This window comes from Nomascus leucogenys, chromosome 13 (assembly GCF_006542625.1).
Source record: "Nomascus leucogenys isolate Asia chromosome 13, Asia_NLE_v1, whole genome shotgun sequence".
NCBI classification, from domain to species: domain Eukaryota; kingdom Metazoa; phylum Chordata; class Mammalia; order Primates; family Hylobatidae; genus Nomascus; species Nomascus leucogenys.
This window is the reverse complement of record NC_044393.1, coordinates 47,003,297-47,029,309: the sequence shown is the minus strand read 5'-3', so window position 1 is coordinate 47,029,309 and position 26,013 is coordinate 47,003,297. Positions and strand designations below refer to the sequence as shown.

Here is a 26,013-nt window from a genome sequence, read left to right as displayed (position 1 = left end):
TTTCTTAAAAGTAGAATTTTTTTTTTGCTTCTGGTATCCTGAAAATAAAGAAAAGAGTACATTTCGAGAAAACAAGTTGAAAAATTAGTCACAATAAAATGAAAGGCGATTGATCTAATTCCCTGATGTACATTCTAAAGACATACAGCTCTGTTGAAGGCTCACTGATTTAAAGGGGAAAATATCTAGGATATACTACGAATAAAAAGAAGTCTAATATAATTTTTAAAGAGAAATATGCAAATACACCATGAATTGAATTTCTTCTCACTCCAAAGTTCATTACGGCAAGAACTCCATTTTCTAATTCAGTGGTACATTCTCTCTAGGCTGCAAAAAATGCAGTGGACAAAATGACATTTGAAAAAGGTATCTTTAAAGATATCTTTAAGAGCAATAGTCCCCTTATGCCATTTACGCTCACATAAGAGACTGGAATAGCAAAGCACTATGAACGGTGATGAATGTTGTAAAAGTCCCTGGTGAGGCTTAACCAATACTGCCTATAGCCGTGTCCACCGGAAGAAGCTGGTTCTCTGTGAATTCTAGTGGGAAAGAATGATTGAATGATGAACACGTCTTCACTGGCTGCTCTATCAGATACTTACAGTTTCTGGGAGGTGTTGCCTTTTTTACCCAAGGAAGAAGTGAAAATGCGTCTTGCACAATTGCTTAACTATTCCCAACGCAAGACTTCATTCTATCATTTATTTCCCTAGTAATGTGGGCAGAAGGAATCCTGTATTACTGGCCCAGAAACTTGGGTGTAAAAGTGATCACAAAGATTACATGGGGCCAGAAGCGGTGGCTCACGCCTGTAATCCTCTCAGGAGGCTGAGGCAGGAGAATCGCTTGAATCTGGTAAGGTTGCAGTGAGCCGAGATCGCGCCACTGCACTCCAGCCTGGGCGATAGACAGAGACTCTGTATCAAAATAATAATAATAATAATAATAAAAATCCGAGCCTGACCAGTTGCCCCACAGCGTCAAGGTGAAACCAGGTGACCGCGACTACAGCGTTTAATAATGGGTCCTCAGACAAAAACTCCATGGATAGGAACCCCGCGCCTCTGAAGCTGCCCAACGAGGCGGTCTCCTGGTGGCGCCTGCCCTGCCAAAGGAGCAATGAGGGGCTGCGTTTAGGCGAAGCCGGTATTGGGCAAAGCTTCTGGATCAGTCAGGGGCTCAGAAGGGACTTCTGTGGGAGAGGGGTCAGTACGGTAGCCAGACTCCACCCGGGGTGAGGTTGGTAGTGAACTGACTGAGGCATGGAACCCCTACCCTCCACCCTGGTAAGGTGCCGGGGCCAGTTTGGGCCGGGACTCCTAGAATTTGAATTGGGGGTGGTCTAACGCTGTCGCCTGCGGGGTGTGCAGGAGGCCCCTAGCGAAGCCAAGAGTTTGCAGAGCCGGGGCGCCGCTCTATGCTCGGCTCTCGATTGCTCGCGCCTGGCAGCGGCGGGCGGCGCACGCGACGGCTGGGGCTCTGCGCTCGAGGGGTCGAGCCTGGGCCGAACAGGCCGAGGTGCGCACTCTGCGGCGGCCTCTTTGCCCCGGGCGGGCGGGAGAGAGAGGCCGCGGCGGCCAGCGTGGGGATGTCGAGGAGCTCGAAGGTGGTGCTGGGCCTCTCGGTGCTGCTGACGGCGGCCACAGTGGCCGGCGTACATGTGAAGCAGCAGTGGGACCAGCAGGTCGGTGTCACGTGACCGTTTCTTCCGGGCCCGCGCGCGGCGGCGACCTGGGGCCTCTCGTGGTCTCTGCCCGTTCGGTTCCTCAGCTCCTCCTGGTGTCTTTCCCCCGCGGTGGCGCGGCCCTGCACCCCACGCGTTTGCGGCTGCGGCCGGCGGCCGCCCTACTGGGCTCCGGGCGCTGCAGCTCCCGGCGGGCGTGTGCAGCCCGCAGGTTCAGGACGACCCGGCTGCCAGGCTTAGCGCCTTGGGAGCTCCGCGCTGAAGGGGCCTTGCTCCGCACAGGCACGGCACGCACGCTTTTGGGGTGCGCAGCGGCTCTGTTTTCAAGTCACAGCCGGCCCCCAGGGTGCGGACCTTTCCACATCTCACTTGGGCCGCTAGAAAATAGAAGGCGGGGAAGGAATTTCTTGGGGTGCATTTTGCAAGCTACCAGCCTCCCTCCTGGCCCAAGGTTGGGATTGAAGCCTAATGTGTTTTAAGTGCTATTGATTTTATCCCATGGTAAGGGAGCCCCCCTCCCCATACTCACTCTCCATGCCTTTGACCAAGATAATTTGGTGAGATATTTGCACTTCTCGTTTAAATGAACAGTTTGCTATGGAAACTAGAATCTGGGAACGATAGAGATAACAGCCTCCAGATTTTCTTTTTGGTACTTTTATTTCAGGAAATATCCGTGACCTGCTGATCAGCAGTGACTATCTATTCTTTCCTCTCAGTTCATATTTTCTTTCTTATTCAAGTTGACAGACCTTTAATGGCTGATAACTGTGGAATTTACCTCACTAAGCACCTTGGGAATACAAAGATAAGGAAACTCCGCTCTTCCAGAGTCTATCAGTGATTCACGACCGTGCTGAGAACAGGGAATTGGGTCGTTGGTGAATTTTCAGAAAACAACTTGGCAGTGATTGGGGTTGAACCTAGTTCACCAAGGGTGAAAATAATGGACTGGATGAATCAAGAGTAAACAGTCTTTTCTTGATTTGCCTACCCAGAGCTTTGGACTGTGCTATGTGCTTGATATACAGAGATGAAGTGGATGAGGTCTTTGTTCTTGGTGTTCACAGACTGTGGAAATTAGAAGAGAGGAAGCATGTGATGGTACAAGAATTTTGACAGGGGGATGAGATGACTTAACAATGAAAGGGCACAGGAGAGATCAGAGATTTGGGATTAAAATGTGGTCCTAAGGGGCTAGCTTTTGGAATAGAGGCAGAAGACTCCCGCCTCTTAGAAGGAAAAGTAAAAGATGTTGATCCTGGGAAAACTTGAGATGGAGTAAAATTTAGTATGACAGATGTTGTTCTGACGTCAGTGAAGTGATGTTTGAAGGGTTTGGGTAGGGATGGATTAGAGCTTGGCCTTGGACCCTAGCTGAACATGAAATGTTCCCGGAAAGTTTTTACAATGTGACTAAGGTTTGGTCCCCACCCCAGACCATTTAAACCAGAATCTCCTGGGGATGGGGACTTGGTTCAGCAAGTAACCCTGAGAATTTTAACACAGGGCTAAGCACCATTATGTTACAGAGTGGAAAAGTGGTTATTTGGAAGTTAGAGATGAAGAAACGGTTGACAAGAATAACGTGTGTGTGTGTGTTTCTTTTTTTTCCCTTTTACGTCCGGTTCTTTATTAGGGGCTTACATTGTATTAATAGCAGTGGGAAAGACTAGGACAAATGATTAGCACAGTGGATGTGTCGGAAGGTTCAAGGAAGCAAGAAATTAAATAATGAATATTGTTTCCTGACCATCTACCACATACCAGGCAGTGTATTAAGCACTTTACGTATATCATCTGTAATCCTCACAGTAACCTAGCAAAAATTAAGCAGTGCTACATAAGGAGCCAGAGTTCTAGGTGTTAGGGTTGGAAGAATAAAGAGGTCTTTAGTGGTTAGTAAGGAAAGTGGTTAGAAAGGTAGTTCAGTAAGGGTCACAGGAAGGATGTGTGAGGCAATCAGCATAGACCTTGAAACCTAGAGGAAGATAGCAAATGATGGGATGGAGAGCCAGATCATAAGCACACATGACATCTCTGAGAAGGAAGGGTAGGATCTGGGAGGCAGGTGTGGAAGGAATGATTCTGGTGAATGGTGTGGGCTTGGGAGGGTGGGTATCGGTGTGTCATGGTGTAAGAAGCACAGGATAGGAAGACCTGCGGTTGGGGGAGTGGAATAAGCACCTCTGTTTTTGTCTCAGTCGGGATCTTGCCAAGGGTGCATGGTTCAAGACAGTTGTGTTTCATTTGAGTTATATGAATCCCGGGACTCCTTCAAATCTCTCGTAATGAAGCTGTAGGCCTGGAGGAGGTCCAGCAAGTAGGTATTATATTAGGTGAGTTTTAAAAATAGGTAAAATAATTTGGAAAAAAACCCACAGACATACGCAAGCCCTGGGCCCCACTCCCATTAATTCTACTCTATATAGCCACTATTAAAAACTATTTATTGGCCAGGCACGGTAGCTCATGCCTGTAATCCCAGCAGGCATGAGGGATTGGGGGGCTGAGGCAGGCAGATCATTTGAGGTCAGGAGTTCGAGACCAGCCTGGCCAACGTGGTGAAACCCCGTCTCTACTAAAAATACAAAAAAATTAGCCAGGCCTGGTGGCGCACGCCTGTAATCTCAGCTACTGGGGAGGCTGAGGCACAAGAATCGCTTGAACTCAGAAGGTGGAGATTGCAGTGAGCCAAGATCATGCCATGGAGCCAAGATCTCCAGCCTGGGCGACAGAATGAGACTCCTTCTCAAAAAAAAAACCCTATTTATTTATTTTGAGATGGGGGCTCATTCTGTCACCCAGGTGGGAGTGAAGTGGCACAATCTCAGCTCACTGCAGCCTGTGCCTCCCAGGCTCAGGTGATCCTATCACCTCAGCCTCCGGAGTAGCTGGGACCACAGGCACACACCACCACTCCCTGCAATTTTTTTTTTTTTTTTTTTGTATTTTTGCTAGAGATGGGATTTTGCCATGTTGCCCAGGCTGGTCTAGAACTTCTGAGCTCAAGCAGTCGGCCTGCCTTGGCCTAAGATTACAGGAGTGCTGGGATTACAGGAGTGAGCCACCATGCCTGGCCTAAAACCTTTAGAGTATTTTGTGAGCAATAAACTATAAAATGTTAGTTATTAGTAATGACTGAATTGATGTTTTTAAAAGTCTCGTCTTGGGTGCCAGGTCCACGTTCTGAAATGCTGTGGTTTTTTAATGCTTACTAAGGTAACTACCATTGATGAGCACTTATTTTTTCCTCTGGTAGTAGCATTCTTCTTTTTCTTCTTTCTCTGTTATATAATTAATAATAATTCTGCATGATTTTTACATTTTTAACTTTACATGCTAGAAGCCAAGTTCAGAATTTAGTAATCTGCATTTTTTTCTCTTGATGTTTATTGTTCAGCTAGGATAACTGCTAACAGAAGAGTAGTTTAGAGTGTTACTGTAGTAACTCGCCAAGTTTTTAAAGCATTACATATCAATTAAACTTTAAAAATTTAACATTGGCCGGGTGCAGTGGCTCACACCTGTAATCCAGCACTTTGGGAGGCCGAGGCAGGTGGATTACTTGAGATCAGGAGTTTGAGACCAGCTTGGATGACATAGTGAAACCCTGTCTCTACTAAAAATACAAAAATTAGCTGGGCATGGTGGTGCGCGCCTGTAGTCTCAGCTACTCGAGAGGCTGAGGCCAGAGAATCACTTGAACCCAGGAGGTGGAGGTTGCGGTGAGCTGAGGTCACGCTACTGCACTCCAGCCTGGGCAACAGAGTGAGACTCTTGTCTCAAAAAATAAATTAAAAAAAAAAATTTAACATAGTGCCAGTTTTTTTTTTCTGTTATTTCCCATTAAATTTTCTGTACTAAACACTCAGGAATTTCTTAAAATATGATAAGAAATCATTTCAGTAATAACATTTAGCACACTACCAAATTTATTTGATCATTTATTACATTTTACATTTGTACAGAAAATTAAAATAGTAACTGGATATTTGGAATCTGAAAGTTTTAAGTGTATTTTGGTAACACTGTTATTTGGATTTGAATGGCACAAGGATGGAGACCACCTGTTCGGGATGTTACTGAAATCTGTTTCTTACGTTTTTAGAGGCTTCGTGACGGAGTTATCAGAGACATTGAGAGGCAAATTCGGAAAAAAGAAAACATTCGTCTTTTGGGAGAACAGATTATTTTGACTGAGCAACTCGAAGCAGAAAGAGAGAAGATGTTATTGGCAAAAGGATCTCAAAAATCATGACTTGAATGTGAAATATCTGTTGGACAGACAACACGAGTTTGTGTGTGTGTTGATGGAGAGTAGCTTAGTAGTATCTTCATCTTTTTTTTGGTCACTGTCCTTTTAAACTTGATCAAATAAAGGACAGTGGGTCATATATTGTAAATTACTGCTTTCAGGGTCCCTTATATCTGAATAAAGGAGTGTGGGCAGACACTCTTTGGAAGAGTCTCTGTCTGGGTGATCCTGGTAGAAGCCCCATTAGGGTCACTGTCCAGAGCTTAGGGTTGTTACTGAGAAGCACTGCTGAGCTTGTGAGAAGGGAGAGAAGGAAGGGATGGATAGTAGCATCCACCTGAGTAGTCTGATCAGTCGGCATGATGACGAAGCCACGAGAACATCGACCTCAGAAGGACTGGAGGAAGGTGAAGTGGAGGGAGAGACGCTCCTGATTGTCGAATCCGAGGATCAGGCATCAGTGGACTTATCGCACGACCAGAGTGGGGATTCCCTCAACAGCGATGAAGGAGATGTGTCGTGGATAGAGGAGCAGCTGTCCTACTTCTGTGACAAGTGCCAAAAATGGATACCAGCCAGTAAGGAGCTTCTCAATTCCTTTGATTTGTCAATTCCTGTGTGAAGGTTTGTTTTCCCAACCTGTGAAAGAAACGTGAATGTAAAAGAGACCTAAATAAAAGGATAATTATATTTATTCTCTAGTTCATCAGCTATAAATTTATATAAAACATAGGCATGTTTGTACTAATGAAACTTACTGTCAACCTCTATCACATTGTTAAATTAACACTTTTGGTGGTAACTCAATAAAATTGAGAAAATTGGAAATCCTGTGTTACTTAAAGAATTAGCCATATTTTTCTAACAAGATCATAGAGATATAGGGCCAAATTCCAGTCCCAGTGTTGAATTCATGTTCAAGTTTATAAAAATTACTTTGTTAATATTTAACTTACGTGGAGAACTCCTGCTATTGTATACTGAAAAGAGGTTAGAATTAGCAGATTGAAGATGTTTTTTGCCCTTTTTCTAGGACCAGTCTTTTTTTCCATTTTCCTTTTTTTCTGCTGGCAAGAGATACCTCATACACACTCCCTGATTGCCTCAATCTTGAGATTTTCTTTTCTTTCTTTCTTTTTTTTTGAGATGGAGTTTTGCCTTTGTTGCCCAGGCTAGAGTGCAGTGGCATGATCTTGGCTCCTGGGTTCAAGTGATTCTCCTGCCTCAGCCTCCCAAGTAGCTGGGATTATAGCGTTTGCCAGCACACCTGGCTAATTTTTTTTTTTTTTGCAGACGGAGTTTTCCTCTTGTTGCCCAGGCTGGAGTGCAATGGCATGATCTTGGCTCACTGCAACCTCCATCTCCCAGGTTCAAGTGATTCTCCGGCCTTGGGCTCCCGAGTAGCTGGGATTACAGGCATGTGCCCCCATGCCTGGCCAATTTTGTATTTTTGGTAGAGATGAGGTTTCTCCATGTTGGTCAGGCTGGTCTCGAACTCCTGACCTCAGGTGATCCGTCCGCCTCAGCCTCCCAAAGTGCTGAGATTACAGGCATGTGCCACTGTGCTTGGCCCTGATCTTGAGATTTTCAGTGGCCAGCTTCCTGGCACCTGAGGAGCGTGGCTTGCCAGCCATCCTATGGTTCATACCGAAACAGGATTTTCCCATTAGGCAAGAGACTAGTAAAGACATAGGTACTTGAGGAATGCCTTTGTGTAATATAATTTGTAACCAAGTCAGAGAAATACATATATAATTGTGAAGAGGGTCATTTTCTGGCATGTGGAAATGGTTTTCTTAAAATGGGTTCAACTTCAAATTTAGTCACTGTTAACAAATTAATAGTAACATTTTCACAGGAAACGTAGAATTTACTAGTTAGCTGGTTTTTGCTTCTGAGCAGTCTCTGCTTATTAATTTCAGGTTCTGCCTGAATTCTCAGTGGCTTTCCCTTTGTCCTGTTGCCCTTTGTGGTCAGGACCCTGCTAACTGTAGCTTCTTTGATCCCCACACAACTTTGCAGTTAGGGTGAACTTACTCTTCACAATCAATTCTTATCCTTAGGGCTTTGCACAGTTTTTTTCCTCTGGAATATGCATCTCCACAGCCTCCATTCTCCCTTTACACAAAGACACCCCTTTTCACCTGGCCAATTTCTAATCCTAAGCCTCCCCCTAATATAGGTTGGGCTCCCCTTTTATTTACCCTCACACTGCCCTGTGGTACACATCACATTCCATTCCTTACGTGTCACAGAGCATCAGCATCACCTGAGGGACTAAGAAATGTAACTCCTAGGCTCTGCTTCAGAAATTGATTCATTTTATCTGGGCTAGAACCAAGCATATTTAGAAAACCAAGAACAACTTGGGTGATTCCAATGCACTGTGAGCGTGGAGAACCACTGTGCTGTTGTGATCACCTATTTTCTATGCAGCTCTCAGGGAAGTGCAAACCTGTGACAGCAGGCACCATTATCTGTCTTGGACTTTGTATTCCCAGTTCCTAGCCCAGTGCCTGGTATGCAGCAGGAGCTCATATTTTTTGAAAGAATGTGTGAAGAGACCTGCCTCTGGGAGTCAGGAATGTGACAGTTGGGAAATCCATCAACAATACCTGCTTTTCCAGTACCTTTCTCCTAAAAGTTACTGGATCCTACAGATCTTAGTGGGCGTATACTTGGTGTTAAAAGAATAGAAATCTTTCTTATTCCCTTCCTTTTCCCCATCTTGCAATTGTGGGTTGGCTGAAGAAAAGAAGACAACATGGGAAAGGAAAATCTGGGTGATTAACTGATTAAGCCTTTAGGTTACCGCTGCTCTAGATAAACCCATGATGTGACTTTTTGTTTTTCTCCTAGGTCAGCTAAGGGAACAGCTCAGTTACCTTAAGGGTGATAATTTTTTTAGGTTTACTTGTTCGGATTGCTCAGCAGATGGCAAGGAGCAGTATGAAAGGCTGAAGCTGACATGGCAGCAAGTGAGTAAAAAGCCCTTCCCCAAGTCCATGAGGGTGGTTCCCCCAGGAGTTTGTTGGAACGAATATCTAGAAACGTAGGGATGAGCTTTTGAGTTGTTTGGAGGGGCACTTTTTATTTCGCAATGAAATTAGATACCAAATATGTGGAGAAGGGAGTGAAAAATACTCGCTGTAATGCCAGCACTTTGGGAGGCCAAGGCAGGCAGATCACCTGAGGTCAGGACTTCGAGACCAGCCTGGCCAACATGGTGAAACCCCATCTCTATTGAAAATACAAAAATTAGCTGGCTATGGTGGTGGGCCCCTGTAATCCCAGCTACCTGGGAGACTAAGGCAGGAGAATCGCTTGAACCTGGGAGGCGGAGGCTGCAGTGAGCCCACACCGCGCCACTGTACTCCTACTCCAGCTTGGGCGACAAAGTGTGACTCCTTTTCAAAAAAAAAAAAGAAAAGAAAAATATTCACTGCTGACTTGATGAATTGGGCTTGAGAGGCTTGAGAATCTCATGATTTCATTTATATGTCATACCAAGCTCTGATTAGAATTGAAAATGAAATTCTCATTTTCCTGGCAGCCATTTTAAGAACAATAAAACTATTTTTTTAAAGTGGAAAGATGGCTATGTTGAAAATAGATTTGGAAGAAGGAAGGTGACTGATTGCAAAAACCAACATAACCCAGCTTTTCTGCATTTGAACTCGGAGATGTTTGAATTTTTGTTTGCTGAAATACTTGTTCATTTTTAACCGTCTCTAATACCAACACCCTAATCTAAGCCAGCTGTATCCTAAACAGTAGCTTTTTACTGATCTCCAGGTTGTATTAAATTGTTTTGGTTTTGTTTCTATATCAATATGTTAATGTATAATATGAATAATAATAAGGCATCAGTGTATACTTTTTAGTTCAAAAACCAAATGAAGCCAGACATGGTGGCTCACATCTGTAATCACAGCACTTTGGGAGGTGGAGGCGGCCAGATCGCCTGAGCTCAGGAGACAAGCCTGGGCAACATGGTGAAACCCTGTCTCTATAAAAAACAGGCCAGGCGCGGTGGCTCATGCCTGTAATCCCAGCACTCTGGGAGGCTGAGGGAGGCAGATCACCTGAGGTTGGGAGTTCGAGACCAGCCTGACCAACATGGAGAAACACTGTCTCTACTAAAAATACAAAATTAGCTGGGCGCGGTGGCGCATGCCTGTAATCCCAGCTACTTGGGAGGCTGAGGCAGGAGAATCACTTGAACCCAGGAGGTGGAGTTTGCAGTGAGCCGAGATTGCGCCACTGCACTACAGCCTGGGCAACAAGAGTGAAAGTCCATCTCAAAAAAACCAAAAAAACAAAACAAAACAATACAAAAATTAGCTAAGTGTGGTGGTGGTGCACTCTTGTGGTCCCAGCTTCTCAGGAGACTGAGGTGGGAGGGTTGCTTGAGCCTGTGAGGTTGAGGCTGCAATGAGCTGTGATCGAGCCACTGTACTCCAGCCTGGGTGGTGACAGAGTGAGACTCCATCTCAAAAAAAAAAAAAAAAAATTATATATTACTTAGTTTTTATGTTCATTCATTCATTCAACAGATACTGAGTACCTATTATGAACTAGGTGCTGTTCTAGACCTGAGACTACTGTGGTGAACGAGACAGCTAAGGCCTCTGCCCCAAGACAGCTGACGTTTCTATACTTAATTTTGATAATAAACAGATCAACAAGATAATTACCCACAGCACTTTTTACTTTGAAGGAAATAGAGTGATGAGAAAGATTTTAAATTACACCATTTTAGCCACTTACGGTGTTCCTTGTAAATTGTAGTTGCCTTAATAGCCTTCGTCTATTATCTTAATTATCAGTGCTTTATTAGGACATCTGATGAAATCTGTCAGCGCTGAATTAGGAAGTCTTTTCTTTGACTTGCCTGAAAAAAATGTAAGTAGAAAATGAAGAGAAGTTTGTATTGAGGATAGAGCTTTATGAATATTATAATTGGGACATTTTTCTCAAGTGTACATGGGATACTGTGTGTAGGCAAGATCTTATTAATAGATTATTGTGATATGTGCACACAGGTAGATTTGTATTTGTCCTGCAAGTGGTTTCTCAAAAGCTGTAAAATGGAAGAAGAGCAAATATATGTAATTTGTTATTTTCAAAAATGTGAGTTTTTTGTAGTGGTTCTTTTTAAAAGAAAAGCTGGCTTTTGCTTATTTTGCTCAGAATATGTAATATTGGCTCACTTTGCATATTTATTCTTTTTTAAAAAAATTTTTAAATCTTTTGAGGCACAGTCTCACTCTGTTGCTCAGGCTGGAGTACGGTGGCACGATCTTGGCTCACTGCAACCTCCGCCTCCCAGGTTCAAGCAATCCTCCTGCCTCAGCCCCTCTAGTAGCTGGGATTACAGGCACGTGCCACCATGCCTGGCTAATTTTTTGTATTTTTAGTAGAGGTGGGGTTTTGCCATGTTGGCCAGGCTGGTCTCGAACTCCTGACCTCAGGTGATCCACCCACCTCGGCCTCCCAAAGTGCTGGGATTACAGGCGTGAGCCACCGTGCCCGGCCACTTTGCATATTTAATTAGACTAACATAACTTGCAGATTATTTTTTCACTTCCAAAAGACATATTGATGGTGGATACTAACCTGGTAGGGTGAAGTGATAACTTAGGTTGCACATATCTGGTTCTTAGCAAACAACTGACCAGTATTTCTAGTTGCATCTGAAAAAGCCCATCTCTCATTGAAGACCTGAAAGAGAATCAGTTGGTCTTGAATAGACTCCATTGATGTAGCCACATTCTTAGTATATTGAAATGTGGGTTTTCTGTCTTTAAATCTTAAACTTTGAAAGATTTACCAAAGAAATATGTAGAAATGCTTGTAACACAAACAGCATTTTGTTTGTGTTATAAAATACTTACAGTAAAGAGGTCTGATCTCCTGATTAAAAAGCCCCTTCCTGCCACACTCCCTTTCTGTGTCCTTTCCTCTTCCTTGGTGACTCCTGTGAATAGCAGTTCCATACATAGGAGAAACTTTATCAAACATTTGGGAAGGATAGGGAAGTTTTTGCATTCTTTTCCTGGAGACTCATTCTTATGGCACAAGTAAAGATACCATGATTGATCTTTGCTCGTTATTTTTCTAGTGTTCTTCGGCATATACTGAGTACCTGCCAGCTCTGAGCTAGGCCCTGTGGATACATTGGTCCACAAGATCAGCTTCGTTACTGATGAGCTTGGTCTGGTAACATGAGAGCGGAAAACTAAACTGGGGTTCATTTTTTTGTGGTTTTTTTTTTGAGATGGAGTTTCACTCTTGTTGCCCAGGCTGGAGTGCAATGGCGTGATCTCAGCTCACTGCAACCACCGCCTCCCACGTTCAAACGATTCTCCTGCCTCAGCCTCCCGAGTAGCTGGAACTACAGGTGTGCACCACCATGCCTGGCTAATTTTTGTATTTTTAGTAGAGACGGGGTTTCACCATGTTGGCCAGGCTGGTCTTGAACTCCTGACCTCAGGTGATTCATCCACCTCAGCCTCCCAAAGTGCTGGGATTACAGGCGTGAGCCACCATGCCTGGCCTGGGATTCATTCTTTTAGATCATAAATTCCAGGAGAGAAGGAAAAACAGGTCCTTTATATATTAGTTTATAGTTTGCCCAGTAAAGATTAAGTGATAAGAGAAAAGGTTATTTTCAAGTAAATATGTAAACTTTAACTTTTTAGGGTCATAAAATGTCTCAATTATACAAAAAAGTCATAGAAATACTTTATCACTGAGATTATCAGCAAATACATAGTTCTGAGATACTCTTAAGAGTGGGCAAAGCTTGTTCTATGATTTTCTTAAATTATTTATTGAGCAATAATTATTTTTTAAAATTGTGATGAAATATGCATAACATATAGTTTACCATTTTTTAGTGTACAGTTCAGTGGAATTAAGTACATTGACATTGCTGTATAATCACCACCACCATCTACCTCCAGAATTTATCTTTACAAAATGAAACTCCGTGCCCATTAAACACTAACTTCCCATGAATATTGATTGTTTAAAGGAAGATATTTGTTGGCTGATGTAGACCAGATGCAGATATAACTGGAAGACATTTTTAAAAATCTGTTCATGGGGTTAATTGTTTTTAGACTGTCTGCAAGTATTGCAAGTTTAAGAATGGGGGAAATTGAAACTTGGTTAGTGAAGGGTCAGAATTACTGGGCCCCTTTGAGTGGTGTAGATATTGGTCTTTCCATAAGACTGTTGGGGATTTAATGCTGTGAATACAGATGTTGGGGACATTAACTGCAATTTACTACACTCCTTACAGCCACAGGATGCTCTTTATAGAAATAAGGGTTAGGCTGGGCGCAGTGGCTCACATCTGTAATCCCAGCACTTTTGGAGGCTGAGGCGGGCAGATCACTTGAGGTCAGGAGTTTGAAACCCTGTCTCTACTGAAAATACAAAAATTAGCCGGGAGTGGTGGTGCGCATCTGAGGTCCCAGCTACTTGGGAGGCTGAGGCAGGAAAATTGCTTGAACCCAGGAATCGGAGGTTGCAGTGAGCCGAGATCACACCATCACATTCCAGCCTGGGTATCACAGTGGGACTCTTTGTCTCAAAAAAACCAAACAAACAAACACAAAAAAACATCTATATGAGTATCTGAGTATAGATTCAAAGAAAAATGTCTGAAAGGATGGGATTATTTCCTGATGGTGGATTTCAAGTGATTTTTACTTCCTCCTTTGCTCTTTTCTGTATTACTGAATGCAGTAATACATTCTGTATTACTGTATTACTGAGTGTTTTATAATGAACATATGTTACTTATATTTCTGGAAAATACCTCCCCATTTGGGGCCATGAATTCCTCATCTGCAAAATAAGAGTAGACTAGATTAGGAGTTTGCATCCTGAGCTCTGGAGGTGTCTTGGAGCCCTCTGAGAATGGGCTGAGTGGCCAGGCCTTTCAGTTCGCTGTTTCTTTCCTAATGCTGATTTCATTTGAAGGAGGAGTTTGACAGGTAAAAACGGCTAAGTCACCGAGTAGATGGCATGTAGCATTATTTTTAGTTCTGAAATTCTGAGTCTTGTTTTTGCCATCTAAGAGCTTAGAGAAGTATATACAAGGGTGATTTTCAAGATATTTGATAAAAGGTAGTGCCGTTGGTCAGAAAATGCTGGCTGGAGTAGGCACCTGGAGGCCTCCTGCTGGCCAGAAGGTAGCCCTTGATTTAGGACTACACTGTGTAGGGTGCGGGATCCTTGGGACAATGCCTGTTTATCAACTGATTCAGGGACAGCTTTGTTGTAGCCATCAGTTCAGCCACAATATTAGCCCTGCATGTGTGGCATCTAAGGATTAGATGCCTAGTTTCTGCACATAATTAAGTGGATTAGTGATATCTTGAAAGTAAAAAAGGAAGTAAATTCTACCCTGGGAATATTCCAAGATACCGTCCTTCCTTTGTTCCCTCTGTTCCCCACCATTCCTACTCAGAATATAAAAGAGAAGAAACTTTTCCCCCCTCAAGATTAACATCCCTAACTGTGCTGTTCTCCCACCTCTTGTTTCAATTGTGTTTCAGGTCGTCATGTTGGCAATGTACAACTTGTCTCTGGAAGGAAGTGGACGTCAAGGTTATTTCAGGTGGAAAGAAGATATCTGTGCTTTTATTGAGAAACATTGGACTTTTTTACTAGGGAATAGGTAATGTGTTTTTAAAAAATCTTATACTTGAAGGAATATGTAAAGAATGAAGTATACAAGATTTGAGGCAGCCTAATGTAGACTTGTTAGAGATTTATTTTAATTTTTTTGAGTGCAGTGGCATGACCATAGCTCACTGCATCCTCAACCTCCTGGGCTCAAGTAGTCCTCCTGCATCAGCCTCCTGAGTAGCTGGGATTACAGGTGTGCACCAACATGCCTGGCTTATTTATTTATTTATTTTTTGGAGGCAGAGTCTTGCTCTATCCCCTAGGCTGGAGTGCAGTGGCGTGATCTCAGCACACTGCAACCTCCACCTCCCGGGTTCGAGCGATTCTCCTGCCTTAGCCTCCTGAGTAGCTGGGATTACAGGCACCTGCCACCATGCCCAGCTAATTTTTGTGTTTTTAGCAGAGACAGGGTTTCACCATGTTGGCCAGGCTGGTCTTGAACTCCTGACCACAAGTGATCCGTCTGCCTCGGCCTCCCAAAGTGCTGGGATTACAGACGTGAGCCACTGCGCCTGGCCTTATTTTTTTATTTTTTTGTAGAGACTGGGGTCTCGTGTTGTCTCAGGCTGGTCTCAAACTCCTGGGCTCAAACAGCTCTCCTGCCTCAGCCTTCCAAAGTGCTGGGATTATGGGTGTGAGCCACCGTTCCTTACCTTGTTAGAGATTTAGAGTGTTTACCTGTGGCAATTACAAAAATTTTTGAATTCCAGAGAATGTTTTTACTTTTTTAAAATTAAAAAAAAAAAACTTGACCAAAAAAAAAAACTTGGCCAGGTGCAGTGGCTCACGCCTGTAATCCCAGCACTTTGGGAGGCCAAGGCGGGTGGATCACCTGAGGTCAGGAGTTCAAAACCAGCCTCGCCAACATGGTGAAACCCCATCTCTACTAAAATACAAAAATTAGCTGGGCATGGTGGCAGGCAACTATAATCCCAGCTACTGAGGAGGCTGAGGCAGGAGAATTGCTTGAACCCAGGAGGTGGAGGTTGCAGTGAGTCAAGATTGCGCCATTGCACTCCAGCCTGGGCAACAGAGTAAGACTCTGTCTCAAAAAAAAACCAAACAAAAAAAAGATGTTTATTTCAACTGAACATGATGTTTTTTGAAGAAATTCTTAGAATGTTTAAAAATAAGAGTTGTATTACATGAGACTGTTCAAGAGTTGGATAAGTCAATATTTCACTTGAGGAGATAGGGTTATTATATTCTTTTAAGCTGTGTGTGGTGGGGCATGCCTGTTGTCCCAGCTACTCAGGAGACCAAGGTTGGAGGATCACTTGAGCCCAGGAGTTTGAGGCCAGTCTGGACAGTATAGTGAGACCCCCATCTCTTAGAAAACACCAACCAGGCCGGGCCTGGTAGCTCAGGCCTGTAATCCCAGCATTTTGGGAGGCCGAGGCGGGCGGATCACCTGAGGTCAGGAATTCGAGACCAGCCTGGCCAACATGGTGAAACCCCATCTCTACTAAAAATACAGAAATTAGCTGGGCTTGGTGGCGGGTGCCCATAATCCCAGCTACTCGGGAGGCTGAAGCAGGAGAATCGCTTGAACCTGGGAGGCGGAGGTTACAGTGAGCTGAGATGGTGCCACTTCACTCCAGCCTGGGTGACTGAGCAAGACTCTGTCTCAAACAACCAACCAACCAAAAAAAAAAAACCAAACAGAGCAGTGCCTTCTAGGAGGACAAGAGAGGAAAAATAATGGCAGTTACTGACTGCATCTATTTAGGTTGCCCTTAGTTAATAGAGTTTTGTATTACTAGTATTTGTTTTTAACTCTGTAAAGTAGACACTCTTTTATATTTTTAACTATTTTTCATAGTGCTTAGCAAAGTCTGGGCACATCTGCATATGGCCTGTTCATTGGTCACTGTGTTTATCATTGAGCTTTGAGTTTGCTGCTGTGTGCTCTCCCCAGTGGCTGCTTTGGTTCATTAGACTCAGGGATGCCGATGCACAGACCTTGCGACCATATATTTTCACTAAATGTCCACGTGGATCTGTCAAGACTTTTATTGCTCTTGGGTACTTGTGAGTTTGCTACCACATTGGTGAATTTTTGTTTGAGATTCTGATTGTTAGTTGCTGTCCGAAGTCCTGTGTGAGATTCATGAATCTTACATAATGAGGTTAGTTTAGACATGACAAAGTCTTTGATCACTTCAAGTCAGGGCAGGGAGTTCATGCCTTTCCTCACTTGGGGTTCACTGCAGCCTCTGTTTCTTCAGACGCTGAGGAATCACAGCTTTGCTCGTATTACTGAGAGTGCAGGAGGGCAGTCAGAAGGAGGGTGACCGGCAGGCTGCTGTGAGAAAATGGAATAGACTCCCTACATTTTTGCAAAAGGGGTTATTTTAGTTCTTGAGCTATTTATTGGTGCTAAGAAAAGAATCGACACTATAACTCGTTCTTTCTCATAAGGAAAAGAAATCTGTTGTTTAGTTTAATGATTTAGCACTATTTATGGACCTTAATGTACCCCATTTATAAGGGATAAGAAAGGGAAAAAACTGATAAAATTGGATCTTGGAATGTTTTCATGATCTTTGAGTGCTGTTCTATTTAGTGGGTTATTTCCTGGAAGAAATTAGATTTAGATGGCCTGTTTTTAAGAATATTGCTGGATTTTAACAGAAGTTGTTTAATTGCTTCATTTGTTCATTTCTAGAGCATGTTCTGAGAGGAATCAGCTGAGCCTTATTTCTTTTTAACATACCAATGAAAGGCATTAATTACTCTCCAGTTTCTGTGTAGTTTATTTAGTGTGTTGGTCATATTGGTATATCACTGGAATTATTATTTATTTGATCTTCCTATTTAAATCAAGTCACTTAATTTTAAAAAGAAAACATCACCATAGTAAGTGGGAAACCTATATAAATTGTCATAAATAGAATGTAACAATAAAAATAAAACAATGCTGTTAAATTGTAGCTGGATCCCATGGCATATAATGGCAAGCCATGACTTTCTTTTCCAGTCAAAAAGGGAGGCTGCTACAAGTGTTAATGAGAATTTAAAGCAGTAAACTTTCTCTTGATCTAACCAGAAGAAGCAAAAGAGAATTAGAAATCACTCTATGATTCTTGCCACCCGGTTTCATGCTACAGTGCTGCTCTTCACTTTGCGAACTGCACTTGAAACATCAGTGATTGGAGAAGTCCCCTGAAACCACTACCCCTGGGTAGTTACCACTTGCTCAGACATTTCTGTGTGTGAATGTTAACAAGATTACCATACCCCAGAGAAGCTGTCTGTAAAGAGCATTTATATTTAAGGTACACTTTTTTCATAGCTACTAAAGATTTTCATTCTGCTATCCATAGGACGTACATTATTGATTTACTTACTTACTTATTTTTTTGAGACGGAGTCCTGCCCTGTCGTCCAGGCTGGAGTGCAGCGGCGCGATCTCAGCTCACTGCAACCTCCGCCTCCCAGGTTCAAGCAATTCTCCCGTCTCAGCCTGCGGAGTAGCTGGGACTACAGGCACACCCCACCATGCACGACTAATTTTTGTATTTTTAGTAGGGACAGGGTATCACCTTATTGGTCAGGCTGGTCTTGAACTCCTGACCTCAGGTGATCCACCCGCCTGGCCTCCCAAAATGCTGAGATTGTAGGCGTGAACCACTGCACCTGGCCAGGACATACTTTAAATTCTTGAAAATTGTAACCATTTCTCATTTGTTACAAGATCTAAGAGAATACTATACAGTGTAATGAAGTTCTGAATTTTCTTTCAGGTGTTTACAGGTTTTTCTTTTATGCCTTTAATATGTTATTAAAGTGTAAATTTAGAAAGGTGGTTTTTTTTTTTAGTGCTAACCTAAATAATTTTATGTACCATTGTAGAAACAAGTTAAAAAGTATATGAAAACTTAGTTATTACTGAATAATTGCCTAGTATTTGTTCATTTAATCTGCTTTTACAGTCCTGACCTTGAATTCTTCCAGAAGGTTTAGTTTCGATTAGTGAAGAATAGCTTGAATATTTTCTTCTATTACCATATTTTACTGATTTTAAGATACGTAATTTTGCAAATTTTGACATCTCTGACAGCTAGATACATCTTATAGTTAATGATATGTCAATTTAATTGGTAGTTAGCTCTTATTTGTACATAAAATAGTGTATCTTAAAGTTAATGGATCTTCAAATTGATGAAATATGATAGTACACATTCGTAGTATCTATACTTCAATCAACTTTACAAGGAGGTTTCTGGGAAGGTGGCAGATAGGAAGCATTTGCTTTCCTGCCTGGACAGCAGTTGCACTGGCAGAATCTGACTGATGGAACTATTTTGGAACTCTGGAGTCTAATAAAGGCTTGTGGTTTCCAAGGGAAGGCATAGACAGTAGATTGCGGTTAATACTGGTCAATTTTAGTTCTTAATGCAGTAGCAGCTACCCATCCCCCTTCTCCAGCCACTAGGAAGAAAGCTGTGTGTGTGTGTTCCTGGAGTGGCTTACACACAGCTTGTAGCATCCAGGGTGGGCAAAAATAAGCCTGTTTTCCAAATACTGGGTATTTGTGCTCTGATCACTGATTGCTGCTTCTAATCATAGAGGTGAAAAGAGATGGCAGCCATTGTTGTTATAGCTCCCCCCATTGCAAAAATGGGTAAAGGAATTTAATAGACATTTCTTCAAAGATATTAAAATGGCCAATAAGCACATCAAAAGATGCTCAGCATCACTAATCATTAGGGAAATGCAAATCAAATCTATAACACAATACCACCTCACGCCTCTTAGGATGACAATTATCAAAGAAACAAAACAACAACTGTGGGCAAGAATGTGGAGAAATGAGAACCCTTTTGCAGTGTTGGTGGGAATGTAAAATTGTACAATCATTGTGGAAAATGGTGTGGTGTTTCCTCAAATAGTTAAAAATATAATGATCATATGATCTGGCAATTTCACTTCTGGGTATATACTCAAAAGGATTGAAAGCAGGGTCTCAGAGATACTTGTATATCCATGTTTTTAGCAGCATTATTCACAATAACTGAGATGTGGAAGCAACTGAAGTGTCCATCAGTAGATAAATGGATAAGCAAAATGTGGCATATACATGCAGTGGGTATCATTCAATCTTAAAAAGGAAGGACATTCTGGTACATGCTGCAGTGTAGATGAACCTTGAGGACATTATGCTGTGTGAAACAAACCAATCACAAGAAAACAAATACTGTGTGGTTCTACTTATCTGAGATACCTAGGGTAGTGAAAATCACAGATACAGAACGTAGAACGGTGGTTGTCAGCACTTGGCGGGGAGGGTGGAATTGGGAGTTGTTTAACGGATATAGAGCTTCAGTTTTGCCCTGTGAAAAGTGTTCTGAAGGTAGATGGTGGTGGTGATTGTACCATATGGATGTACTTAATACCACTGAACTCTAGTCTTAAAAATTGTTAAGATAGTAAATGTTATGTATATTTTACCACAATAATAGTTTTGGGGGAAAACTGTTGAGGCCATTCATAAATACTGTGTTTGTATATGTCCTGACAACAAATTTATTCCATTCCATACAAATATCTCATTATGTGTTGTGCTGTGATTTAGCTGGCTATATTAGTTTGCTAATGATGCTGTAACACAAACTGGATGGCTTAAACAACAGAAATGTATTCTAGTTCTAGAGGCTGGAAATCTGAAATCCAGGTGTTGATAGGGTTGGTTGCTTTTGAAGGCTGTGAGGGAGAGAGTATTCTATGCCTCTCCCCTAGCTTCTGTTAGCCACAGGCCTTCCTTGGCTTGTAGATGATGTTCTCCCTGTGTCTTCATGCATCTTCCCTCTCTACACGTCTGTCTCTGTGTCCAAGTTTCCCCTTTGTGTAAGGACACCAGTCATATTGGATTAGTGTTCAACTTAATGACCTCATGATCACTGTTTGCACATAAGGTCACATTCACAAGTACTGGGACTTCAACATCTTTTGGGAGGACACAATGAAATCTGTAACACTGGCCGATAATTTTATAAACATTTATGTTATTTCCAGCTTTTCTGTGTTTAAGTTATCCTTGTGGGGCATATTCTTGTATATATATCCTTTGTGTTTTTGTGATTAGAAGTAGATTTGTGAAGTCAGAGGACACACACAATTTTGCTGTACATTATGAAAGTAACCTCCAGAAAGTATATGCCCGTTTATAGTCCCACTGCCAATGTACAAGTACGCACTCGTTTTCCACACAGTAAATAACACATTGGTTTTTAAAATCTTTTGAGTCTTTGTCAGTCTTTTTTATTGTTTTTGTTTGTTTGAGATAGGGTTTCACCCTGTCACCCAGGCTGGAGTGCAGTGGCACAATCATGGCTCACTGCAGCCTTGACCTCCCAGGCACCAGTGATCCTCCCACCTCAGCCTCCCAAGTAGCTGGGACCACAGGCACGTGCCATCACACCCAGCTAATTTTTTATTTTTATTTTTTTGTAAAAGTGAGGTCTCACTATGTTGCCCAGACTTCTGTTTGTTTATTGCAGTAAAAACAGTGAAAATTTACCGTCTTAACCAGTTCTAAGTGTACAGTTCAGTGGTGTTAAGTATGTTCACATATTTGAATATAGATTCACAGATGGCCAGAACTCTTCTCAACTTGCAGATCTGAAACTCTATCCCTGTTAAATAACTCTCCATTCTCCCCTCCCCACAGCTCTAGGCAGTCACCATTCTACTTTCTGTGTCTATGAATTCGACTACTCTAAATACTTCATATATGTAGAGCCATACAGTATTTGTCTTTTTGAAACTGGCTTATTTCACTTAGCATAATGTCCTCAAGTGTTATCCACATTGCAGTATATGATAGGATTTCCTTTATTTTTAAGACTGAATAGTATTCTATTGTATGTGCTTATGCTACATTTTGTATTAGAGAGGGTTTGGAAAGATTAGGAAAAGATAAGAATGTAGGAGAGGTACTTTGGGACCAAAAGCTTGGGGGTTTCATTCTCTCCATTTCAGTGCTTTTTTTGAGACCCAGTTTCATTCTTGTCGCCCAGGCTGGAGTGCAATGGCGCAGTCTTGGCTCACTGCAACCTCCGCCTCTCGGGTTCAAAGATTCTCCTGCCTTACCCTCCCGAGTAGCTAGGATTACAGGCATGTGCCACCACACCCAGCTAATTTTGTATTTTTAGTAGAGACAGGGTTTCACCATGTCAGCCAAGCTGGTCTCAAACTCCTGACCTCAGGTGATCCGCCCGCCTCGGCCTCCCAAAGTGCTGGGATCACAGGCGCGAGCCACTGCGCCCAGCCTCAGATAGTGCTTATGCCTACTATAGCTTAGCTTATTTGTTTTATTTTCTGAGTTTTCTATTAATATTACATCTCTGTTCCTCAGAATGCTTTTCCTTTGCCTTCCCAGCAATACCTTCCAACTGTTAGACTGGTCTTCTTGTGAAAGACTGTCTTTTAGGATTTCCGGCAATTGATTTATGTTTTCAAGGTGGAAATAGAACAGTCGCCTTAAAAGAATTTTCAATAGGGAACCCGGATAGTTGACATTTTGCATGTTTTGTTATTTTGCTGTGCAGTAGGTGCTCTCTGTGTTTGTGGAGTATACCACATAGTTTTGTTACCACTCTAGTGCATCAAGGCAGATAGGATCAGATTGAGAGATGTGTGCGACTCCTCAGGTAAAATGAGCTATTTACTGGAGCCAGTTATTAATTCTATCACAAAATGCCCAGCCTTGCAGTTACGCTTTTTGTATGCTTTATTCTTGGGAGCTGTGCTTAATTCACATAACAAAGCAACTTAATTAAAATTAGCCTGTAGAATTCCATAATCGTGATGATTGTGATGAGAAGTATTTTACGTGCTTTGTTTGAATTATTTCATTTAATCCTCACAGCAACCCTGTGAGGTAAGTTCTATTATCCTGATTTTACAGATGAACAAACCGAGGCTACTAGAAGTTGGTAGCGCCAGAGTTTGAAGCAGGCGGACTCCAGAGCCTCTCTCCTGCCTCTCGTGCTCTGCTCCTTCAGTAGCCGGAGGTGCCATTGCATGTTGCAGGCCAGGAGTCACAGTATACACAGACTGTCTTTTCTATATAATGAGCAAATTGAAGTGCCAATCATTTTTAAATTCGTGGACTGTTTAGGAAAAAGACGTCTACCTGGTGGAGCACCGTGGCAGGCTGCCTCAGCGTGGGAAGTCCCATGTACTTCCGTTCAGGTGCTCAGGAATTTGGAGAGCCGGGATGGTGGAAACTTGTTCATAACAAGCCCCCAACGATGAAACCTGAAGGAGAGAAGTTGTCTGCCTCTACTTTGAAAATAAAAGGTACTGTTGTGAGAACAGTCCAAAAGATGCTAGTCAGACCAGAGCCAAGCTGGTGTGAGTCCAGGAGATGCTCCTGCTTCCACTGGGCATGGCGCTCAGGCCTCTCTGAAGCTACTCTGTTTAACACTTCTGTGATGACACTTGTGTGTGTGCTAGAGATAAATGCCACGTAAAAACATTTTATCACTTCCTAATCAAGTTATCAGTTTTATAGATTTCCCAGGATATCTGAAAGGTTCAATGTTTTCCATCTGGTTTTTGTTTTTAAACTTCTCACAAAGGTGAAGAGATGTTTTAAAATTCCCATTAATAAATAACATGATGAATTCCCATGTACCTTCCACCTCACTTTGACATTGACTCCTGACAGTCTCATTTTATCTAAATCCTCAGTACTTTTCCCCAACCTTCCCCATTCTTACAATTGGATTATTTAGAAACAAATCGCAGGAATCAACATTTCATTCCTAAGTATCTTAGTATGTATCTCTAAGAGATCAGGATTCTTTCCTTTTTGCAGCCTGACCATAATGCCATTTTCATATTTAAAAAGATGTTAACAGTGACTTCTTACTATCACATATTGATCTGGTTTTATAATCTAAAAAGCTTTTAATGAGCTTTTAAATTTTTATATTTATTTGTTTGCTTGTTTGTTTATTTATTTATTTGAGGTACAGTCTCGCTTTGTTGCCCAGGCTGGAGTGCAGTGGTGCAATCTTGGCTTACTGTAACCTCTGCCTCCTAGGTTCAAATGATTCTTATGCCTCAGCCTCCCAAATAACATGCCACCATGCCCAGCTAATATTTTTGTATTTTTATTAGAGACGGGTTTTTGCCATGTTGGCCAGGCTGGTCTCAAACTCCTGACCTCAGGCGATCCACCCGCCTTGGCCTCACAAAGTGCTGGGATTATAGGGTGAGCCACCAGACCAGGCTGATGAGCTTTTAAAATTTTTAAAATATAATTGGGAAGAAAATCAAATAGTACTTAAGGGTGTAAAGTATGAAAGTTCCCCCTCCTGCCTATTGCCTACAATTTCACTTCCCAGAGTAACCACTGTTGTCTTTTGTGAATACTTTCAGAAATGATCTCTGCAGATTTAAGCATTTTCTTACTTTTTTAAAAAAGTAAAATGGACTCGTACTATTACGAGTTTTCCATTTTTGCCACACTTACCAGTATGTCTTGGACATCTTTCCATGACAGTACATGTAGATTTACCCTATTTTATTTCATTACATCCATTATGTAATTATGTGATAATTTGTTAAACCATTCTCCTGTTGATGGACATTTTGGTTGTTTCTACCTTTTTGTTGTTATTTATTTATTTTTTAATTAAAACATTTAAAAAAAGTAATAGAGATAGGGTCTTACTGTGTTTCCTGGGCTGGTCTTGAACTGTTGGGCTCAAGTGATCCTCCAGCCTCTGCCTCCAAAAGTGCTGGGATTACAGGCGTGAGCCATCATGCCTGACCTTTTGTTACTTTAAACAGTGCTACAATTCTACAAATTTGTGTACATGTGAAAATGTGATAAATTCCTGGAGTTTCTACATTCAAAAGGCATATTCAGTCAAAATTTTAGTCAGGATTGCCAAATTATCCTCCAAGAAACTGTAATAAGGCCAGGCATGGTCGCTCATGCCTATAATCCCAGTACTTTGGGAAGCCAAGGCAGGTGGATCGTCTGAGGTCAGGAGTTCGAGACCAGCCTGGCCAACATGATGAAACCCCATTTGTACAAAAATACAAAAATCAGCCGGGCGTGATGGCCCATGCCTGTAATCCCAGCTTCTCAGGAAGCTGAGGCAGGAGAATTGCTTGAACCCAGGAGGCAGAGGTTGCAGTGAGCCGAGATGACACCACTACATTCCAGCCTGGGTGACAGAGCAAGACCCTGTCTCAAAAAAAAAAAAAAAGTGCCCATTGAAATGCCCATGAAAATGCCCATTTCCCCATACATTTACTGAGCTTTATCAAACTTTTTTTGGCTCACTGCAGCCACCATCTCCCAGGCTCAAAATCTGCCCACCTCATCCTCCCAAAGTGCTGGGATTAAGAGGCGTGCACCACCACGCCTGCCTAAACTTTTAATGTTTGCCAGTTCCAGTAGGTGAAAGATAGTATTTATTTGTTTAAATTTGCAGTATAACTTATTTTTTCTCAAGAGATATCTAAGTCTTTTTTAGTTTAGGGCATTCATTGAACATTTCTCTTTATTGAACATGATATTATTCATAATAATAAATTAGCAAAAGAAACTAAAGTTGAGTAGTTATTTTAAAATGTAGATATGGGTTGAGCAATCCAAATCTGAAAATCCAAAATCAAAAACACTCCAAAATCTGAAACTTTTTGAGCACCGACATAACGCTCAAAGGAAATGCTCGTTTGCAGCGTTTCAGATTTTGGATTTCTGGGTTTGGGATACTCAGCCAATAAGTATAATGCAAATATTCCAAAAGCCGAAAACATCTGAAATCCAAAACATGCTTGTGCCCAAGCATTTCAGATGAGGGATACTCAGCCTGTATTTATTCTTTCTTAGCAGCCTCAAAACCAACTTTAGATCCCATCATTACTGTTGAGGGACTTAGAAAACGAGCAAGTCGGAATCCTGTGGAATCTGCCATGGAATTAAAAGAGAAAAGGTCTCGAACTCAGGAAGCAAAAGACATTAGAAGAGCCCAGAAGGAGGCCGCTGGCTTTCTTGACAGGAGCACGTCTTCTACCCCTGTAAAATTCATAAGCCGAGGCCGCAGGCCAGATGTGATTCTGGAAAAAGGCGAAGTGATTGACTTTTCCTCCTTGAGCTCCTCTGACCGCACCCCGCTGACAAGCCCGTCTCCTTCTCCTTCTCTGGATTTCTCTGCCCCTGGGACACCTGCCTCTCATTCTGCCACACCTAGCTTGCTTTCAGAAGCAGATCTGATTCCAGATGTGATGCCCCCACAAGCCTTGTTTCATGGTAAGACTTTGTTTGCTTTGCTCTTTTATTTTTATGGGCCATGGTATAAATGTACAAGTTCTCACCCCGTGGGCTGTG

The 26,013-nt window shown here is 42.3% G+C and overlaps 2 protein-coding genes across 2 annotated transcripts in view; both read left to right on the top strand.

The window, feature by feature from the left end:
* The first annotated feature begins 1,495 nt into the window (after positions 1-1,495).
* On the top strand, positions 1,496-6,776 carry LOC100581935 (protein PET117 homolog, mitochondrial). The gene is made up of 2 exons (XM_003268216.3): positions 1,496-1,690; positions 5,802-6,776. Exons 1-2 carry the CDS (start codon positions 1,595-1,597, stop codon positions 5,949-5,951), a joined length of 246 nt encoding a protein of 81 aa, XP_003268264.1. The 5' UTR covers positions 1,496-1,594; the 3' UTR covers positions 5,952-6,776.
* The window catches only part of KAT14 (lysine acetyltransferase 14), a 45,274-nt gene continuing 25,078 nt past the window's right edge, over positions 5,818-26,013 (top strand). The window contains exons 1-5 of the mRNA XM_030826136.1: positions 5,818-6,526; positions 8,808-8,926; positions 14,522-14,643; positions 22,780-22,961; positions 25,516-25,935. Of these exons, the coding sequence (XP_030681996.1) occupies positions 6,268-6,526; positions 8,808-8,926; positions 14,522-14,643; positions 22,780-22,961; positions 25,516-25,935 (1,102 nt within the window). The 5' untranslated portion in view covers positions 5,818-6,267. The remainder of the gene's footprint in view (positions 6,527-8,807; positions 8,927-14,521; positions 14,644-22,779; positions 22,962-25,515; positions 25,936-26,013) is intronic.

Excerpts from the sequence above, each read along its gene's own strand:
- LOC100581935 (XM_003268216.3), top strand. The coding sequence starts at position 1,595 with ATGTCGAGGAGCTCGAAGGTGGTGCTGGGCCTCTCGGTGCTGCTGACG. Across the intron at positions 1,691-5,801 it reads AGCAGCAGTGGGACCAGCAG|AGGCTTCGTGACGGAGTTAT; the intron begins GTCGGTGTCACG and ends TTACGTTTTTAG.